At 33.6% G+C, this 17722-nt stretch overlaps 1 protein-coding gene across 1 annotated transcript in view; it reads right to left on the bottom strand.

Moving 5' to 3' along the window:
- Window positions 1-2048: 2048 nt before the first annotated feature.
- Cldn16 (claudin 16) overlaps window positions 2049-17722 on the bottom strand; it is a 94216-nt gene continuing 78542 nt past the window's right edge. The window contains exons 4-7 of the mRNA XM_027951496.3: window positions 9305-9407; window positions 5854-6018; window positions 3404-3595; window positions 2049-2847 (exon numbers count right to left, since the gene is read on the bottom strand). Of these exons, the coding sequence (XP_027807297.2) occupies window positions 2714-2847; window positions 3404-3595; window positions 5854-6018; window positions 9305-9407 (594 nt within the window). The 3' untranslated portion in view covers window positions 2049-2713. The remainder of the gene's footprint in view (window positions 2848-3403; window positions 3596-5853; window positions 6019-9304; window positions 9408-17722) is intronic.

The raw sequence follows: 17722 nt of genomic DNA, 5'->3' as shown, positions 1-17722 counted from the left end.
ATTTTACTCAATAGGATTTGTAAGTGATGAATAAATATATAAAATATTTAAGGCTACATTTGTTTTTAGGAAGATTAAAGTTAAAGAATACAGCTTTCTATCTTTTGTACCAGTAAAAACATCACCATCACCCACACACATGTGAAAAACTAAATTTAAAGACCATACTAGGTGTTGGGAATGCTGTGTAGCAATTGGAACTCTCATATATTACTGTGGGAGTGTAAATTGGTACAAGTACTTTAGAAAACTGTTTGGCAATATTCACTCTATCTGAACATATGCATAACTGTAATGGAGCAATCCCACTTGTAGGTGTACTTTGAAGAGAAGGGAGTATGCATGTCTCCAAGATCATGTTCAAGAATGCTCATAGTGATACTATTTATTACAGGTAAAATTAGAAATAAACCAAACATCATCCCCAGGAGAATGGTGCTATATAAAATATATTTTGCATTATTTTCAATTTTTGATACATCATTAAGTTATAGTTGTTTAGAAATAAATGTTTCAGAGCTGGGATAGTGGCTCTGTGGTACAGCATTTGCCTAGCATGTATGAGGCACTGGGTTTGATTCATAGCACCATATAAACAATAAACAAATAAAAATAAAGTTATTTGGGGCTAGGGTTGTGGCTCGGTGGTAGAGTGCTTGCCTAGCAAGTGTGAGGCACTGGGTTTGATTCTTAGCACCACATAAAAGTAACAAAATAAATAAATAAAATAAAGATATTGTGTCCATTGACAACTAAAATTTTTTTTAATTATTTAAAAAATTTTAAAAAAGAAAGAAATGTTTCAAATAACTTGCCCCACCCCATTGATATTCTCTCTGGATATAAAGCATTTTAATTAGAAAAAATTCAGAAAGACCATATATATCAATTATATCACCTCTGAGATATTTTCTCATACAAATGAAAAGTTTAAAATGAAAAACATATATATATTTATAATCTAATGAACTATTTAATTTTTCTGGTTTTGCTCAGAAAATTTCAAGAAATTTGTTGGAATAAATAAAACATGACAAATAATATAACATAATATTGAAGTAGTAATAAAAATAGAAATAAAAACCAAGATTAAGGAATACAACATGTTTTAAAATCTATAGAATAAAACTCATATAACTACTATGCATAATCTATAATTTTAAATGTCAGTTACACAGTTAATATCCATATAATAATATTCAATTGTACTTTATTCTAAAGTTAGAATTGCTTCAGAGGATAATGTTAAAAAGATACTGAATGGAGTTATAAACAACATTTTCAATAACATTAATACACTCACTTGGAATCTATCATTTCAGTTTTACATAATTCTTAGCTTCTAAATTTGAAATATTTATTTTGGGATCTTCAGAAATTCACAAGTTAATTTCAATTTTTCCAAAGAACCAATTTCTAGTTCTGTTGATACAAAGATACTGCAAGGGTATTAATCTTTTTCATTTGTGTTACAAGGAATCAAAAAGTTGAGATGAAGTTTTCTAAACTTTTAACAAACTGTTCAATTTGAAAACCCAACACGATTACATTATAAATATGAATTAAATGCCATTAGCAATCACCATTGATATTTTAAAGTGTATATATGATCCTGTTTTCTCCAAAACCCCACTTATTTTATAAGAAAATTGATTTTTTTTTAGTAAAGTGGAGGAACTTCCATTTATTTCAGTCAATATATATTTTATTTGATTTTGTCATCTATTGGATATTTTGCTTCTGGGATTAAGAAATTGTTGGTGGTAAGCATTTTGAATTGGTAAATTCCAATGTGGTTTATTTAAGAAATATATTTAGTTGCTGAGGGGTTGGGGACATAGCTCAGTTGATAGAATACTTTACTAGCATGCACAGGGCTCTGGGTTCAAGTCCCAGCAACACAGACACACACATACACACACACACACACACACACACACACTATATATATATATATATATATATATATATATATATATATATATATATATATATATATTTTTTTTTTTTTTTTCCATTAGTATCTGAGTGAACTCCCTGGAGCTATAACTATTACTACCTAATAATGGCATTATATAGGCAAAGTTGTACTGTTAAAGTAATACATGGGTCTCTTACATTGTTAATGAGGCAGAAATTCACTCCTGACCCCAGTATTAATTTAGTACTTGCCTTTGACATTGAGAATGTGGTGGAGGAACTTCTTATCTTTAACTCCCACTGGTGGCTGGTATATCAGATGATGCTTCTTTCTATTTTAGCTAAGTCAAAGCAATGTTAAACTTTGAAATACAATCCTAAATTCAGAAAAAAAAAAAATTCCTCAAAGTTATCAAGTAACACAGTCCTCCTTGAGAACACAAAAAGTGACCCGAAAGACAAAGCTTGTCAGAACTTCCAAAGATTAGAATCTCAACCACTTTTGAAGATTGCTTTATGTTTTATTATCACCATGTGGTCATGTCTAGTAGAAATATAGAAATCAGGAACAAACATCTCCACATTCTAGCAACCTTACCTTAAAACATAGGGAAAGTGTATGTAGAGAGTAGAAAGAGAAACAGGAGTGAATCAGAACTTTTGATTAAGCTAGCCATTAATTTAATTGAATGTGAAGTGTAAATAACTGTCCCAGGATTGAGCCACTATTTTATTAATTTGAACGTATTGATTAATTAATTAAATAACACAAACAGACTGATAACGTGGCACTTTACACTCTTGTGTCCACAGCATACATTTTGGCAGTCTCTGTCCGAGGGGCCCCATAGGACTTGGCCAAGGAAACACCTGTCGTTGAATAGGGTTTCCTCATGGAATAAGGATAGTTTCTCTTAGGCCCAACATCTGTTTGAAAACAGTAAGTGTGATTCAGTAAACTTTGGAAAAAGAAAAAATGATGTCATTTTATGGTTGTTCCTACCACCCCCCGCCCCCACCCCCACTCCTCATCCCCAAAGGAACAAGAATTATACTTCTTAGTAGGAATCATCTAGGAATCCTAGAAAAAACCCTAGGGGAAAATATAACATTTTCATCCTGAAAGTTATTTTTTAAATTTAAAATTAAGCTGAGGAATTTACTTTTTTTCTGATGCAGAAAGGAATTTTCTGTTTGAATACTGTGCTTTTTAAAAACAAAATGTAACACATCAATTTCTTTAACAATTATTTTGCTGCCTCTCAGTTTTCTTCAGTATTGAAGAACATATACTCTATATTTTTGTGTTTGAGCAATAAAGCTTACGTATTACAAGTCAATTGTCATTGAACACATGGAATTTTTAATGGTAATAGGTAAGAGTGTAAATAAGTACCAATATAAGTAAATGAGATGTATTTCTCTGGGGTTGGGAAGGATAGTAGTGGAGGCAAGGAAGTGTGCTATTTTATTTCATCCTTACCTTTAAAGAGGTATAGGCAGCAGGTGAGGACAGCTCCAGCTAAAAAGCAGCCCAGAGACCCAGCCATTCCAAGCCAACAGGACCAACCAAATTTATATTGGATACCAAGGAATATATTGTGCAAAATCAGAGAAGAACGTTCCACATAAACATCAACAGCATACCACACAGAGCCAATGATTCCTGGAGCACCTGAATGAAAGAGGATTGTAAGATAATATAGAGCATGTTGCAAGTAAGTCATTAAGTCTCTAACCCATGACTGAAGCCATGCCAGCTACATAGTCAGCACCAAATGCCAACTGTGTTTAATATTTTTTGGGGGGAAAAGGGATACCAGGGATTAAACTCAGGAGTACTCGACCACTGAACCACATCCCCAGCCCTGTTTTCTATTTTATTTAGAGAAATGGTCTCACTGAGTTGTTCAGCGGCTCGCTTTTTTGGCTGAGGCTGGCTTTGAACTCGCGATCCTCCTGCCTCAGCCTCCTGAACCGCTGGGATTACAGGCATGCACCACCGCTCCCAGTAATGCCAACTGTATATGAAGTCATTTATGTTGTAATTATAGTCCTTGTAATGTGTTGGGGTCAAAAACAAAAATATGAAGTAAAAATTGTCTTTATTTTTAAGTAAATCCTTATCTATCATCTCCATACCATATAAGAATAAACAAACATTACTTCCTTTAAGTAAAATTGAATTCCCATCATTTAGCCTCTCTGACAATTGTCAGGTTTGAAATGAAGCCTTCCAAGGTGCCCTTCCTTTAAAGGTGTGTAAGTTATATGTTGAGGCCTAGGTGCAAGAAAGAAAGGTATTAAGCTGGGAAACACCCTTTTTTCACTGTAAAAGGGTGCTTCTAGAATTTCTAAATCTTTCCACTTTGCCCCTGAGAAGACTTCTATGTTTGTTTAAATCACCATTTTTGTTTAATTCTTCTAGATGATTAATGCAAATAATTTAAGAAGGATGAAATCATGAATATATAACCTAAAAAAAAAATTACGAACAACTACATGTTTTCTATAATATTGTTACCTCTATGTTAATTTGGAAATATCTTTTTCAAACTTCAAAACAGATAATAGACTTTTAAAAACATGTGTGGATAGCATTGTCATTCTGAATAGTGGTTTCAAAGATTTAGTCATACCTGGGCATTTACTTTAGTCATTACTTCAGTAATTCCTACTGGATTTTTTTTCACTGACTCATTTATTTTTTTTAAATTTAATTTTGCCATGCATGGTGAGGCACAACTGTAATTCCAGACACTAGGGAGGCAGAGTCAAGAGGAGCACAAACTCAAGGCCAGCTGTTGCTCAGGCTTGAATGCTCAATCCTCCTGCTGTGATGTCCTAAGTATCTGGGATTAAAGTCATCTGCCACTGTACCTGGCTGAAAATTCACGGTAGCAATTCAGGGTAGATATCACTATCCCAGCTTTACCCTGTTTTGCAGATATGGAAATGACATGACATGAAGATATATCTCAGGTATCTTTAGTTCCAAATTCCCTACCCATTTACTACTTCACACTACCTGCTCAGGTTCTCACATAATTGCTTGCTAAATTTTTGCTGCTACCATTTAAAATGCCCTTCTGGTTTACAGTCTTCTAGTACTTTGATTCCTTCAATAATATATCTCTTCCCAACTTGCATGAAGACCCCAAAAATACATTATGTCATGATAGAGTACTACACTTTGAATTTGAGCATAGATCTGAGTGAAATATCAATTTTGCTATGCCATTAAACACACTGATTTTTTTTAAAAGAGAAATTTTTTAATATTTATTTTTTAGTTTTTGGTGGACACAACATCTTTATTTTATTTTTAAGTGGTGCTGAGGATCGAACCCAGCGCCCGCGCATGCCAGGCGAGCGGGCTACCGCTTGAGCCACATCCCCAGCCCCAAACACATTGTTTTAAAAGTACTTATGGACTTCTTGTTTATTATTTACACTTGATTTATTAGCTTTCAGAACTCCATTTCTTCATATGCTTGTTAAGTAAGCTAAAAATACAATCTGTTTATTTATGATCAAGTGGGTTGGCATATGAAGAAAATGTAACATAGGACTTGGGACAATTCATTAATTACATTAAAAAATTGGTGAGGCATAAGTAGAAGGTGACAGCTTGGAACTTGACTTTAGGATCCAACTTTAGGAATAATTACAAAAGAAATTATTTTTAAGAAATAAAGCATTATATAACTTTTTAACTGGCTAAAAATTAGTTGGGAAACTTTGCCATACCTTATCTTGGAATATTAACTATGTAATTCCAAAGGTAGGAAGCAGGGCTGGTAGGTATGCTTGCTATTCCTTCAATCTAGTAAAGCAAGCAACATATGACCCTAAAATAAAGCACTCCAGGACAGGAAAGGGTGCTGTCCTTGAGTGAGTATCTCTACCCCTGTTGCTAATCCCATCCAGTACCTGCTATTAGTAATGTTGTTCCAGCAACAAAGCAGATGCGCATTTTAATGTATGGCTCATCAGGGAGGAATTTCACACAGTCAAGACCAAGGAGCAGGGTGACAAATCCAAATCCAGCTAGGATGTCTGCAGTAATCATCAATGCTCGCGTGACCACCAGCTTCACTGGATGACAGGGCATGTGGTTACAGTAGTCAGAGGAAGAGACATGTTAACTCACAGAGGTACATTAAAAACAACAACAACAACATAAAAAAGCCAGACAACCATATACATTGGTACAAACCCAATGATAGAAATCAGATTTGACATTTGTATAAACTTGGTTATGAATATCCTTAATTTTTTCATAAAATTCAAAAAGAGTCTGAACTTATTGCCATTATAAATTGTTATTACTTAGTTTTGTTGGCATTTTAGCAGATTGCATCCTGGTAGATAGTGGGGACTAAGAAAATGTTTTTCTTTTCGCTTCCTGCTCTGGAGTGTTATAGCTGAATGCTAAATTGAAGGTAGAATATTTTCTCTGTGGCAGTCACCCAATAAATACTGGATGAATAAATTAATAAATGATCTCCATAGTTTTTGACATTTTCTTGAAATGTTTAAAATAATTGTTAGAATTTTGCACATGAATATAAGATAAAATATTTTAAGACTCCTCTTGCCAATTCAGACTGGTGGGAACCATGAGAAGACCTTTAGAAAGCAGAATTCATTTCTGCTATTAAATAGAAGACCATCTCTGGAAGCCAGATCATGTTCTCTTTCAGCCCTTCATATCATGTCCCTTCTTGGCCAAAACTCCACATTAACCCTTGAGTTCTGCACTGTCAAATGAGAATATTTTAAAGCTACAGGGAATAAGAATGTAGAACAGGAAAGAAAGTCTCAGGTAAATAGAAGCAGAGCAGCTGCTGTCACCTTTTGGAAAAGACTCATAAGTTCTGAGTGACAGTTATGCTACATTAACAGCAAGGAAGTTATATTACAAAGGGAGAGTTAATTACATGAAGTTGGAATTACAACCATATTAATGGATACACAAGGGTAACAAAATTTATTCCTTTCACAGTAATTATATTTTATTTTCATAGTGATCTGAGGTATCCTTGTCTTTTAAATATTTTCTTCTCAATGATGAGGTAAAGTTAGGGCACATTTAGTTATTTGTTGCTTGCAAGAAATGCAGCCATTTTTTTTCCTTATTTAAAATGAGAAAATATCTCTGTAATGTATCTGAGAAAAGAAGTCAAAGCATAAAATCCTCCTCTACCTTATTTGTAGGAGAACATACTATATATGCTTATCTTATTAATATGTATGAATATACATTTGTTTTTAGAATTTAATTTGTAATATCTCAAAAGTTGGCATTATTTCAAAAAAATTAAATATTCCAAATCTGAGGCTCATTTTTCTAGAAATTGAGGGAAAAGAAAAATGTAAAACTAAATAAATGACATCAGGTTTTTTTCTTTTTCTTTCTTTCTTTTTCTTTTTATTTTCTTTTTCTCAGCATATCCTATTTATTTCAAATGGCATGTACAAGTGGTCTCTCATTCAGTGTTCCAGGCCAAGGAGTATTTTGGAGGGCCTCCTTTGACATTGTCTCATTCCACTTTTGAGCCTGGGACTACCTGGGGCCAGCAGCACCATTGGGATGGAGTGGTCTGCACTCATGCAGACCCTCATGGGCTCTGGTTTCTTCTTCCCACCCTTTTCCCTACATGTAGGGCCTCCTTGGAGCTCCAAGACTCCTGCCAACAGGATAGCCCATTGGTTACATGGTCAGCTTGGTTCCAGAAGGGCAGCCCAGCAAGCAAATTGCTCATGCAAGCGGATGAGGAATGTTTTTGGTATCATGTGGGACTCAGCTATCAGAATGGAGCTAATATGCCAATTTGTTCATGGAGAAGCATCTCAAATTATCTTTATCAATAGGAGCTCTGCGAAACACTTAGGGTCAGACACAGTAGGAAGGCAATGGAAAGTTTTCTAACTGTGGTTGTATAAAAATAGCAAAACTAAAAATGAAATTTCACTTCCTCATAGGAAACATCCTAATGTACAAGGTTTTGATATGTTATTCTTCTAGAATAGATTTTCATCCCTGTTGTCTTTAAACATATGAAAGAAATTTTTTAAAGGACTGGACCTGTATATCCTTATTTTTTTTCATAAAATTCAAAAGTAGTCTGGGTCTTTATTATTTGAAAATAATAAGAACAAAAGGAAACATGTGAGATGGAATAATCAAAATATTTAAGAGGAACATATTTGTAAGCAGAGGTTTTCTCTGTATAGTGGGCTTACAGTGATTTTTTTTTCTCTTGAATAAATGTACATAATAGTTCTTCAATTTTTGAACTGTTTAATCGTTTGTTTTTCTTCTCAGCTCTGGCTATGTACTGAGTGCCCAACATGAATTTCCATTCCCAAATCATGCTTCTTTATAGGTAGTATGGTGAGGGGAAAATGGAAAGAATTAAAAAGACTTTTAAACAAAAAATTAGTAAAAGTGCTTTAACATTCTGCATTATATTAAAAATGTTTCAGGGACGTAACTCCTAAATAGCAGGTAAAGAGCTCTAAGTGCTTTTCCTTGGACTGAGACAGCTGTCCAGGGGAAATGTCACATTCCAACACTCGACTTCTCATTTATCTTAAGAAAAGAAGTTGCCATGTGGCGCCATCACCCACCATTTGCTTTGAGTGGGACTAAAACCACTTTGCTTTAATAACAGAACTGGTATTTCTTGGCACAGCTCAATGTCTTAAATAATAAAGAAGGATTGAAAGAATCAACAATAAGATTTTATAATTTAAGAGATCTCCTTATTTATAGTAACATGGGCCTTGCTAATACCCAACTAGGATTTAAAGCTGAAAGTAAAGAAGTTGAAGACACTGGCTCTCATGTGCTGCCAGTAATGTGCCACTGGTGTTGATTTTTTATCCTCTGATCCCTACATTCTGTGTGTCTGCCTTTGACTATTTACCTCCTCCTGTCTCTGCCTCTCTATCTCCACTTCTGTCTTAGCAAATCTGATTAAAATAAATGCAAACTTCCTATTTGAAAAAAAAGTCCTCGCTGGAAAGACATTTCTGAAATGTTATTCATCTAACTTGTCAATTGAAATCATAAAAACACAGTACAAAAAGACTCATTTCAATTAAAAAAGCATTTACTGCAAGCCTACTGGATATGAGGCACTAGCAGAGATGATATTTTACACTCAAGGAATTTACAAATATATGGGAAAAGACAAAATGTGCCAAAATGTGTTTCAATACCCACTTCAGAAATAAAAGTGTTTCTAATAGAAACATCTCTAACTGGACAGGACTTTAATCTAGTACTACAGAAATCAAAACAGGCAATGGATATGGGAGCCCCATTTCCCATGGCATTCCTTTGTTGGCAAGCAGGGCATCAAGGCATACGTACAGGGGTGCTCTGCATATATAGAGTCATACTCATCACAGGTGCGAATCCCGTCGAAGGCATTTGTGACACACTCCCACCAGAGGCCTCGGCACTTTGTGCTCACCTGGATATTGGAGAAGACACCTTATGAAATGAGGCAGACACCCTTCACTTTCACTTCATCAGAGAAAGAGACCCCCCTGGTGTTGTGTCTGAGAGCAAGGCACTGCAGTCGTGAACGTGATCAGAATTTCATTTACAGCAAACAATGCATTTTGGAATATCTTCTCTTAAGTGCTGACAGTGAAAAGCTTTCTGAACCAGGAAATGAAACCACTTCCTGATTGAGGTGGTGTGAAGAAATAAGTCATGGCTCAGGGGGACAAAATCAGAACTAAATGTATTCAAGTATCTATGGCTAGTTCCATCACTGAGTGATGGCTTCACATGGAGAAAATACATCCCACTTCCCTGCGCTGACATTTGCTAATAAAAAAAAAAAAGTCTATACAATCATAGATGATAACTGTTCATGTCTGGAGTCTATGAGAAACAAACATTAATTTTTCTTCATTAGGAAATGAACAGTGAGTTTCATGAAAAAAAGGTGTTATAATTTTATGAGGTTCATAAATTTAAAATTAGCAAAGAAAGCCAATAGATGAAAAGACACAAATAAATGACTGAAAGCTCCAAGTCATTTTCCTCCCTCTTCTACTGGCATATTATAAATATTTGAGCTGCGATGTGTATATAAACAAACTGAGCATTAAGTTCATCCCATTTGACAGCAGTAAACCATATTTAGTTGGAAATGATGTGCCGATGACACAAGTCCACTTAGAGCTAAAGGGTACCAGTGTTCTGAATTTTCCCATCCTTAATCCATAAGCTCTGAGTCACAGTAGATGTTTTACAACTGTAAACATGCCAACAGAAGATAGTTTCAGGTATTCTTGGCAAAGCTCATGCTTATGACGTGGAGCTAATATGATTGTGTCTTCAGACTCATTTATGAATTCACATTACTTAGGAAACCTGGGAAATACTAAAGTTTAAGAATTATCTTGGAAAATTAAAACTTAAAATTTTCCCCAAGAAAGAATAAATGGTAGAGTAAGGTGGGGAAGAAATGTAAAGGAAGAGATGTTAAATTGGGACCACACCAATTTAAAGGGAAATAAAAACATAAAAGGAAAGGGGCATAAAAACATTTTGCTTTACAAAAGGGAATCAAATATTAAGAATCCCATGAATTGGGAAACTCTCAGCTCAAGTTCTGCTTTGAAATTCTGTTTGGGGCCAAATAAAACTATCCAGCTTACAACTCCATCACAATTTTGAATGTGGTACCTCTACTATTGCTTTACTTATAAAATACTTAGAATTGATAATAATGGTTATACATTGTCGTATACTTTGCAACAGTTATTATTTAAGCACAGTATTAATTCATTTATTCCTTTAAGGACCTCATGAGACACTGTTATCACCCATTTTATAAATAAGGACTGGAGACACAAGAATAGTCCATAAATGAAGGATGAGAGGACTTACATATAGCCGTATGTGTGTGTGTTCTTAAGCACCATGCTGTATTTAAGGCTCATTTAAAAAAAGAAACCCCAAATCTGTTTCAGGATAAAGTATTCCAGAATTGGATACTGGAAGATAGCTTTGGATGAAATAAGCTCTAACTTGAATCTCATGCCCACAGCTGTTATTCTTCAAAACCTCGCTGTTTCTAAGGTTAAATCTGGAAGTAATGTTCACGATTTTATGGAAGGTTATCTGACAGGGAGAAACACAGAGTCCAAAAAATCTGATGCAGAAAATCCATCTTGTGAAATCTAACACATTGATTTCTAAAGAAGACGTGAATATCTAAATTTACATATGCACAAACCTTAAATATAAAAAGACATTTTTAATAACTGTTATAACCATGGGCATGATCTTACTTTTTTTGAATTTCAATTTCCTTATCTGTATAAGGCAGATAATGAGATGGTGGTTGTAAGTATTCAAAATCTGTAAATACATACACAATGGAAATTATTTATTCCATAAAGTAAAATAGCAGTAAAGCACTCAGTCCTCGCAATGACTTACATAGTGGTTGTGCTCAGCCTTACAAACAATAATTAAAGAGAGAGAGGAGAATAGGATGGGAGAATGGTGATCCTCAAAAAGATATCCACATCCTAATCCCTAGAACCTTTGAATATGACAATTTGGAAAAAGGGTATTTGCAGATATAATTAAGGATTTTGAGGTAAGGAGATCATGCAGATAGGTTCTAAACTACTGACAAGAATCCTTATAAAATACACATAAAGGAGAGACAGAGACAGAAGAGAAAGAGTCATTGTGACCACAGACACAGATTGGAGATATCTAACCACAAGCCCAAGGAATGCCAACAGCCCTAGAAGCTGGAGGAAAGGGGAGCAAATTCTCCTGGGAAAGCTTCAGAGACACTGTAGTATTCCCAACACTTATTCCAAACTTCTGGTCTCTGGAAGTGTGAGAGAAAGAGTTTTTTTTTTTTTTTAATTAATATGTTAGTTGATGGTCATTTGTTACAGCAGCATGAGGACACTAATACAGTAGACTTGGTATGTACTGAATTCTTACACCATAAAAGAAATCAGATCTAAGGGGATGGGGTTATGGCTCAGTGGTAGAGCGCTCACCTCGCACATGCAAGGCCCTGGGTTCAATCCTCAGCACCACATAAAAATAAATAAATAAAATAAAATAAAGTTATTGTGTACAACTACAAAAAAAATTTAAAAAAAGAAATCAGATCTATGCATAGCCTACTTTCCCTGAAATCTCTCAGTTAATAAACACACAGGATCCAGTTTCCAAACTTATGATATATCTTGTGGATATGAAACCACTGCTCTATAATCAGATGATTGTCCACATTTTTCTACTGTCTAAGTCATTCACCAAAATATTACTGATACATATGGTCATTCCTGTTATATATGATATTATTTAGAAAATGGTCTGACATGTATATGCACAAATTCTTATTTTATTTAAGAAGACTCTTTCTGCCTTGCCAAAATAATCCAGTAGTGGTGTCAGTTTCAAGGCTATTGATCATTTACCTGCAATGACCATATTTAGAAAAGCAATGAGCTCATTAGAGGAAACATGGAATCCAATTTCATTAGGTATTAATGCTCAGGGGCACACTATTAAATTGCTTGGTATTCACACTCAGTTAAGGTACGTGAGAATAGTGGCTGTAATTAACTAAACTTCTGTGTTAATATAGCACTTACTGGAGACACCCTTAAAGGTGCCTTTGTGCTCAAAATACAAGGTTAAAAGATTTTGTGTTATTTATCATATTTGGGAAAGTCCTCTTTATTGCAATACATAGTCTTTGTCTAACCCAACCTTCTGTTACAAAATGGCTTATTAGGAATTTTTTTAAAAGGAAGCAAATGTTAAGTTCTTGCAAGTTTTAAGACAATTTAAAAAAAATACTCTGATACTTATATTATTATAGCTGATATTTCTGAAAAGAGCAAAAAAAAAAATGCAAAATCTCGGGTAGTCATTTTATCCCACAGCATCATTCAAAATAGAGTATTTCAAACTTGAGCTATCTCCTTATTAGATGCAATTTCAATGTATAAACAACATAGAAAACAATGCTAAAATCCAGGTATAATGGTGAATGCTTGTAACCCCAGGGACTTAGGAGGAAAAGGCAGGAGGATCCCAAAGACAGCCTGAGCAACTTAGTGAGACCCTAAGCAATTTAGTGAAACCCTGTCTCAAAATATAAATAAATAAATAAATAAATAAATAAATAAATAAATAAATAAATAAGGGCTGGGGATGTGGCTCAGTGGTTAAGCACCCCTGGGTTTAAGCTTCATTACCAGAAAATAAAATAAAATAAGAAAAGAAAAAGAAAACAATGCTTAAAGAGTTTGTAATGCTATTTCAATGAATATCTGCCATCACTCCTGAAAGTGAGTGAGAAGTGGATTATCTCCTAAATGAGGACAGGAATGACAGTGAAGTCAAAGACACAAATATGAAGCCAATATAAATTAAATGAAAGTTAAGATGCATATGTGTGAATTAGAAAAATATTGACAGCTTTGTTTCTTCAACAAACATCTGTTAAGAACCTATTATGTACTAAGAAGGAGGCCCTGTAGGATCCTTGAAGCAAAGAGCCACATTTGTCTTAGTTGTTGCTATATCTCATGTACTTGACATGCTGGCACATAACAAGCATTCAGTGAAAATTTTGGAAAATAGAGCTGCACTAAATGCACATACAAAAAACAATGCAATATTGAAAGTGTTCTTAATTGCTTGCAGATGGTTAAAAGGAGAGCTTTTACAGAACACTCCAGGTTTCCAGCTTCTTTTGAAAACTTGGTTGTGATGGTGTCCTGAAGTATTCAGTTGCACAAAGTAATAATTAGCAAGAGTGGATAGAGTAGTTGTTCCCAAGTAGGTGGGTCTTGTCTTCTGGGGGCTCCCACAATTCCTACACAGTCTGCCTCACTCATATATGTTGGCTACCTCGTTCCTCAAGGCATTTGAATTTTCCCCTGATGCTGTACACTAATAATGAACTGTCAGACTTCTACCTAAAATTTCAGTCCCAATTCAAAGACACCCCTTCTTCCAAAAAGTCTTCCATGCCCTCTTTCACTGGAATTAATCTATTTGCTTAAAAATAGATTTCCTTAAAAATAAAAAATTAAACTAAACCCTGAGTTTCCATAGTAATTTCTCCATATTTATAGAACACTTTCAATATTGCATTATTTTTTGTAAGTACATTTTGTGCAGCTCTATTTTCCAAATTATATTCACTTGTTATGTGACAGTCAACATGCCAAGTATATGGGATACAGCAACAACTAAGACAAACATGGCTCCTTGCTTAAAGGATCCTACAAGGCCTGCTTCATGGTACATAATAGGTTCTTAAAAGATGTTTGTTGAAGAAACAAAGCTGTCAATATTTTTCTAATTCACATATATACATCTTAACTTTCATGTGAACTTTGTAGAAAATGGTCACTGTATGCATAATTTCTCCTTCATATGTCCTTTTAACTTTACTAAATAAACTAGAAAACTAAATCTAGGAGCCAAAATAACAATTACTTAGGAGAGTTTACACTGATTTAATGTTCTTGGACCCTATCTGATCTGCTGGCTCTAGAAAGTGTTTACTAAGAACTAGGGATGAACAGGATGCATTTAGGAAATCATGTTCATGATGACTCTTCCCAGTTGAGTTATAATGCCATAAATTAATTCTTTAATTTGGGATATCCTATTCTGAACTCTGTAATAGTCTCCTATTAAGACTTTGGTGTCCTGTGGAACTGGAGATCATTATGTTAAGTGCAATATGCCAGGCACAGAAAGACAAGTGCTTCGTGATTTCAAGAGACAAGTTCTCTTCTCTTTTCTCACTCATGTGTGAATCTAAAAAGTTAACTCCACAGAAGTTGAGAGTAGAATGGTGAATATCAGAGGTTGGGAGAAGCAGATGTGAGGAAGGGATGAGGAAAAGTTCATCAGCAGGTATAAGTTAGAGGTGCTTAGCAGCAAGACATTCTGGCATGCTATTGCACCCAGGGTTGACTATAGATAACAATAATGGACTATATACTTCAAATTTCTAGAATAAAAGATTTTGAATCACCACAAAGAACTGATAAATGTTTGGGATAGATATGTTCAGCCTGATCTAATCATCACACATATATACATATATCCAAACATCATATGATGCTCCATAAATATGTACAATTTTATGCTTTTGCATATCAGTTTAAAATATTATTTAAATTTAAATAAAAACAGCTTCTCTATTCTATTTTTTCAGTTTTTCTTTTCTTATCATTCCTGCACTATATACAGCAACACACCGTTTTGCCTGCTTTGTCTTTTTATATACTTTTCAGAATTAGACACTCTTCTGTAGTTACATACAAATCTCTTCTGTAGTTACATAGAAGAGTTTATGCATACACATATGTATATATAATTATAAATGATAGACAGTGAATATTTATTTTTGGTAGATCACTATCAAAATTTTTTTTTCATCAAAATGCATTAAGTTATACATGTATAGAGATAAATAATATACAAAAAAACAATTGTAATAAGCTATTAAGATATATTATTTTAAAAACTACTTTGCCTATGATTAGTGGTACTTGTAATTTTTATACAAATTTATTTTCCTTTTACTAATATATTTTAACATTGAAGATGCAACTGACCTACATTCAATACTTACTTAGTTATATGTATTAAGATGAAAAGCTTTAGTAATATTTGTCTAAATAAGATGTTTTACCACTGAAAATGGAAATGTCTTTAATTTTAATATAAAATATGCTTGAATTTTTAAGCCAGGATTCTGAAATGTTTTACTTTTGCATTTTATTTTATAGTTTTTACTATACTACATGGTGCAAAATAACTCAAGAAGACTTAATAAGGCTGAGGGATTAAGACTAAAATAATCATGGTAGATATTGCCTTGTATTTATAAGATATGAAAGAAAGTCATGTGTTCATTTGTAAGAGTCTGTTTGCTTTAGTTCTGCTTGTTTTTGCGAAATGATGGCTAAAGGCATAAACAATAAAAAATATATAATTGAAACTTAATTTGCAAAATATAATTTTTATGGTCTTTGAGGTTGTATAACCTGATTTACATATATGGACTATCTGAATACTTAAATTTTATTTATTTATTTAAGTTATATACATCAAAATGCTTAGTATGGCCTCACAACTTGCAATAATAACTTCCAAGTTACAGAGATCGTAGTTTATATTGAGTAAATGAACTCAGAATATTAATTTCCCTTCCTTTTTAAAGTTCTTTCTCTCTTAAAATCATCAAGTAGAAGAACATTATTATCTAGATGAAATACACTTTTTACCAACCTTATTAGACATCTCAGGGGATTAGATTTTTATTCCTATCTTATTAAAAAGATGAGCTAAATACATATGTATTTGGAAAATTAGATTGGAGCAAGATATAAGATCTTGCTCTTTTTTTTATAAAAAAAAATGGCTGTTTCTCTACAGAGATACATCTAATTTAGGTTTTAATGTGAGATTTTCAAAGATCATCTCATATTATATTTTATTCATTTATTCATTTTTTTCAACACTATGCCAAGTGTCAATTGTTCCAGTAATTCATAGGTGCAAATGCACCATGAGCTTCTATAAGGTGGACATTAGTACGAGGTGCTGAGAAAATCATGAGCTGAGTTAGAGAATATTTGTGTCTCTAACATCTGCTGGAAAAGTTTGAAATCAATTGGAAAGTAAAACAAGTATGTATATAATCAGAGCACATACTTTGTATAATAATTTTAATATGTAATTCATGTCTGAAAGAATTATAACATCATTAATACAAATAGAAATCCCAGAAGAGAATCTGATTATGAGGGTAAAATAAATTCCAATGTGATCAACCTTCTTTTGAAGTAATAAAATTTTAATCATAGCAGTGTTTGGTGTATAACAGTTTCATAGAAAATAATTAGCAAAAAAATTAAAAAGGGAATCATCTTGTACAAACACTTTTTCTTTCTGATAATGGTGAAACCAGGAAAAATGTGATAGAAGTATTTTTTATTTCAGTGTAAATAATTAATAATTACATACCTTGTAATATGGCAAATGTTAACAATAACTCTTTATTTCCTTTGTTAAATGTGAATATTTGATAGACAATCTTTGCTATCGGACTTCATGATCTGTAATATTACCCTGGTTAGATAATGAAGAAACAGCCAAAAATAAGAGAAGCAAACAACGGCCCAGAGAAATACACAAGATTTCTTCACAAGATCAATAGGGAAATAGGACTAGTACTTAAATCTCATCTCTCTCTGTTAAGTGAATATTATACAAAATGTCATCTCCTCCTTCAGAACAAAAACAAAACAATGAACCACAAATCAATCATAATATAGCCAACATGTATTGGCTGATTATAGTTTCCTGGTGATGTGATAAATGCTTTAGATACACAAGCTTACTTAATCTTCATGAGCAATTTATGATGTGTATTATCATTTTCCCTTTGCAGAAGAGGAAATCAGGTTTGTAGCAATTTAAAAATCACACAGTAAAAATCCCACTGAGGTGGGATTTAACCTCAGTCCCCTCTAGTGTCAAGCCTAACCCTGCATTCTTACCCACTGTAGAGAACTGTCTTCCTCCAGCCCAGGTGTCCATCAACAGATGTACGGATAAAGAAAATGTAGTATATATAACAATGAAGTTTTATTCAGCTATAAAGAATAATTAAATTATGGCATTTGTAGGAAAATGGATGGAACTAGAGATCATCATGTTAATGGAAATAAGTCAAGTTCAGAAGCTTAAGGGTTG

Source organism: Marmota flaviventris, chromosome 8 (assembly GCF_047511675.1).
Source record: "Marmota flaviventris isolate mMarFla1 chromosome 8, mMarFla1.hap1, whole genome shotgun sequence".
NCBI classification, from domain to species: Eukaryota; Metazoa; Chordata; class Mammalia; order Rodentia; family Sciuridae; genus Marmota; species Marmota flaviventris.
Note: the sequence above shows the minus strand (reverse complement) of the source record. Positions and strands in the feature narration are given on the sequence as shown.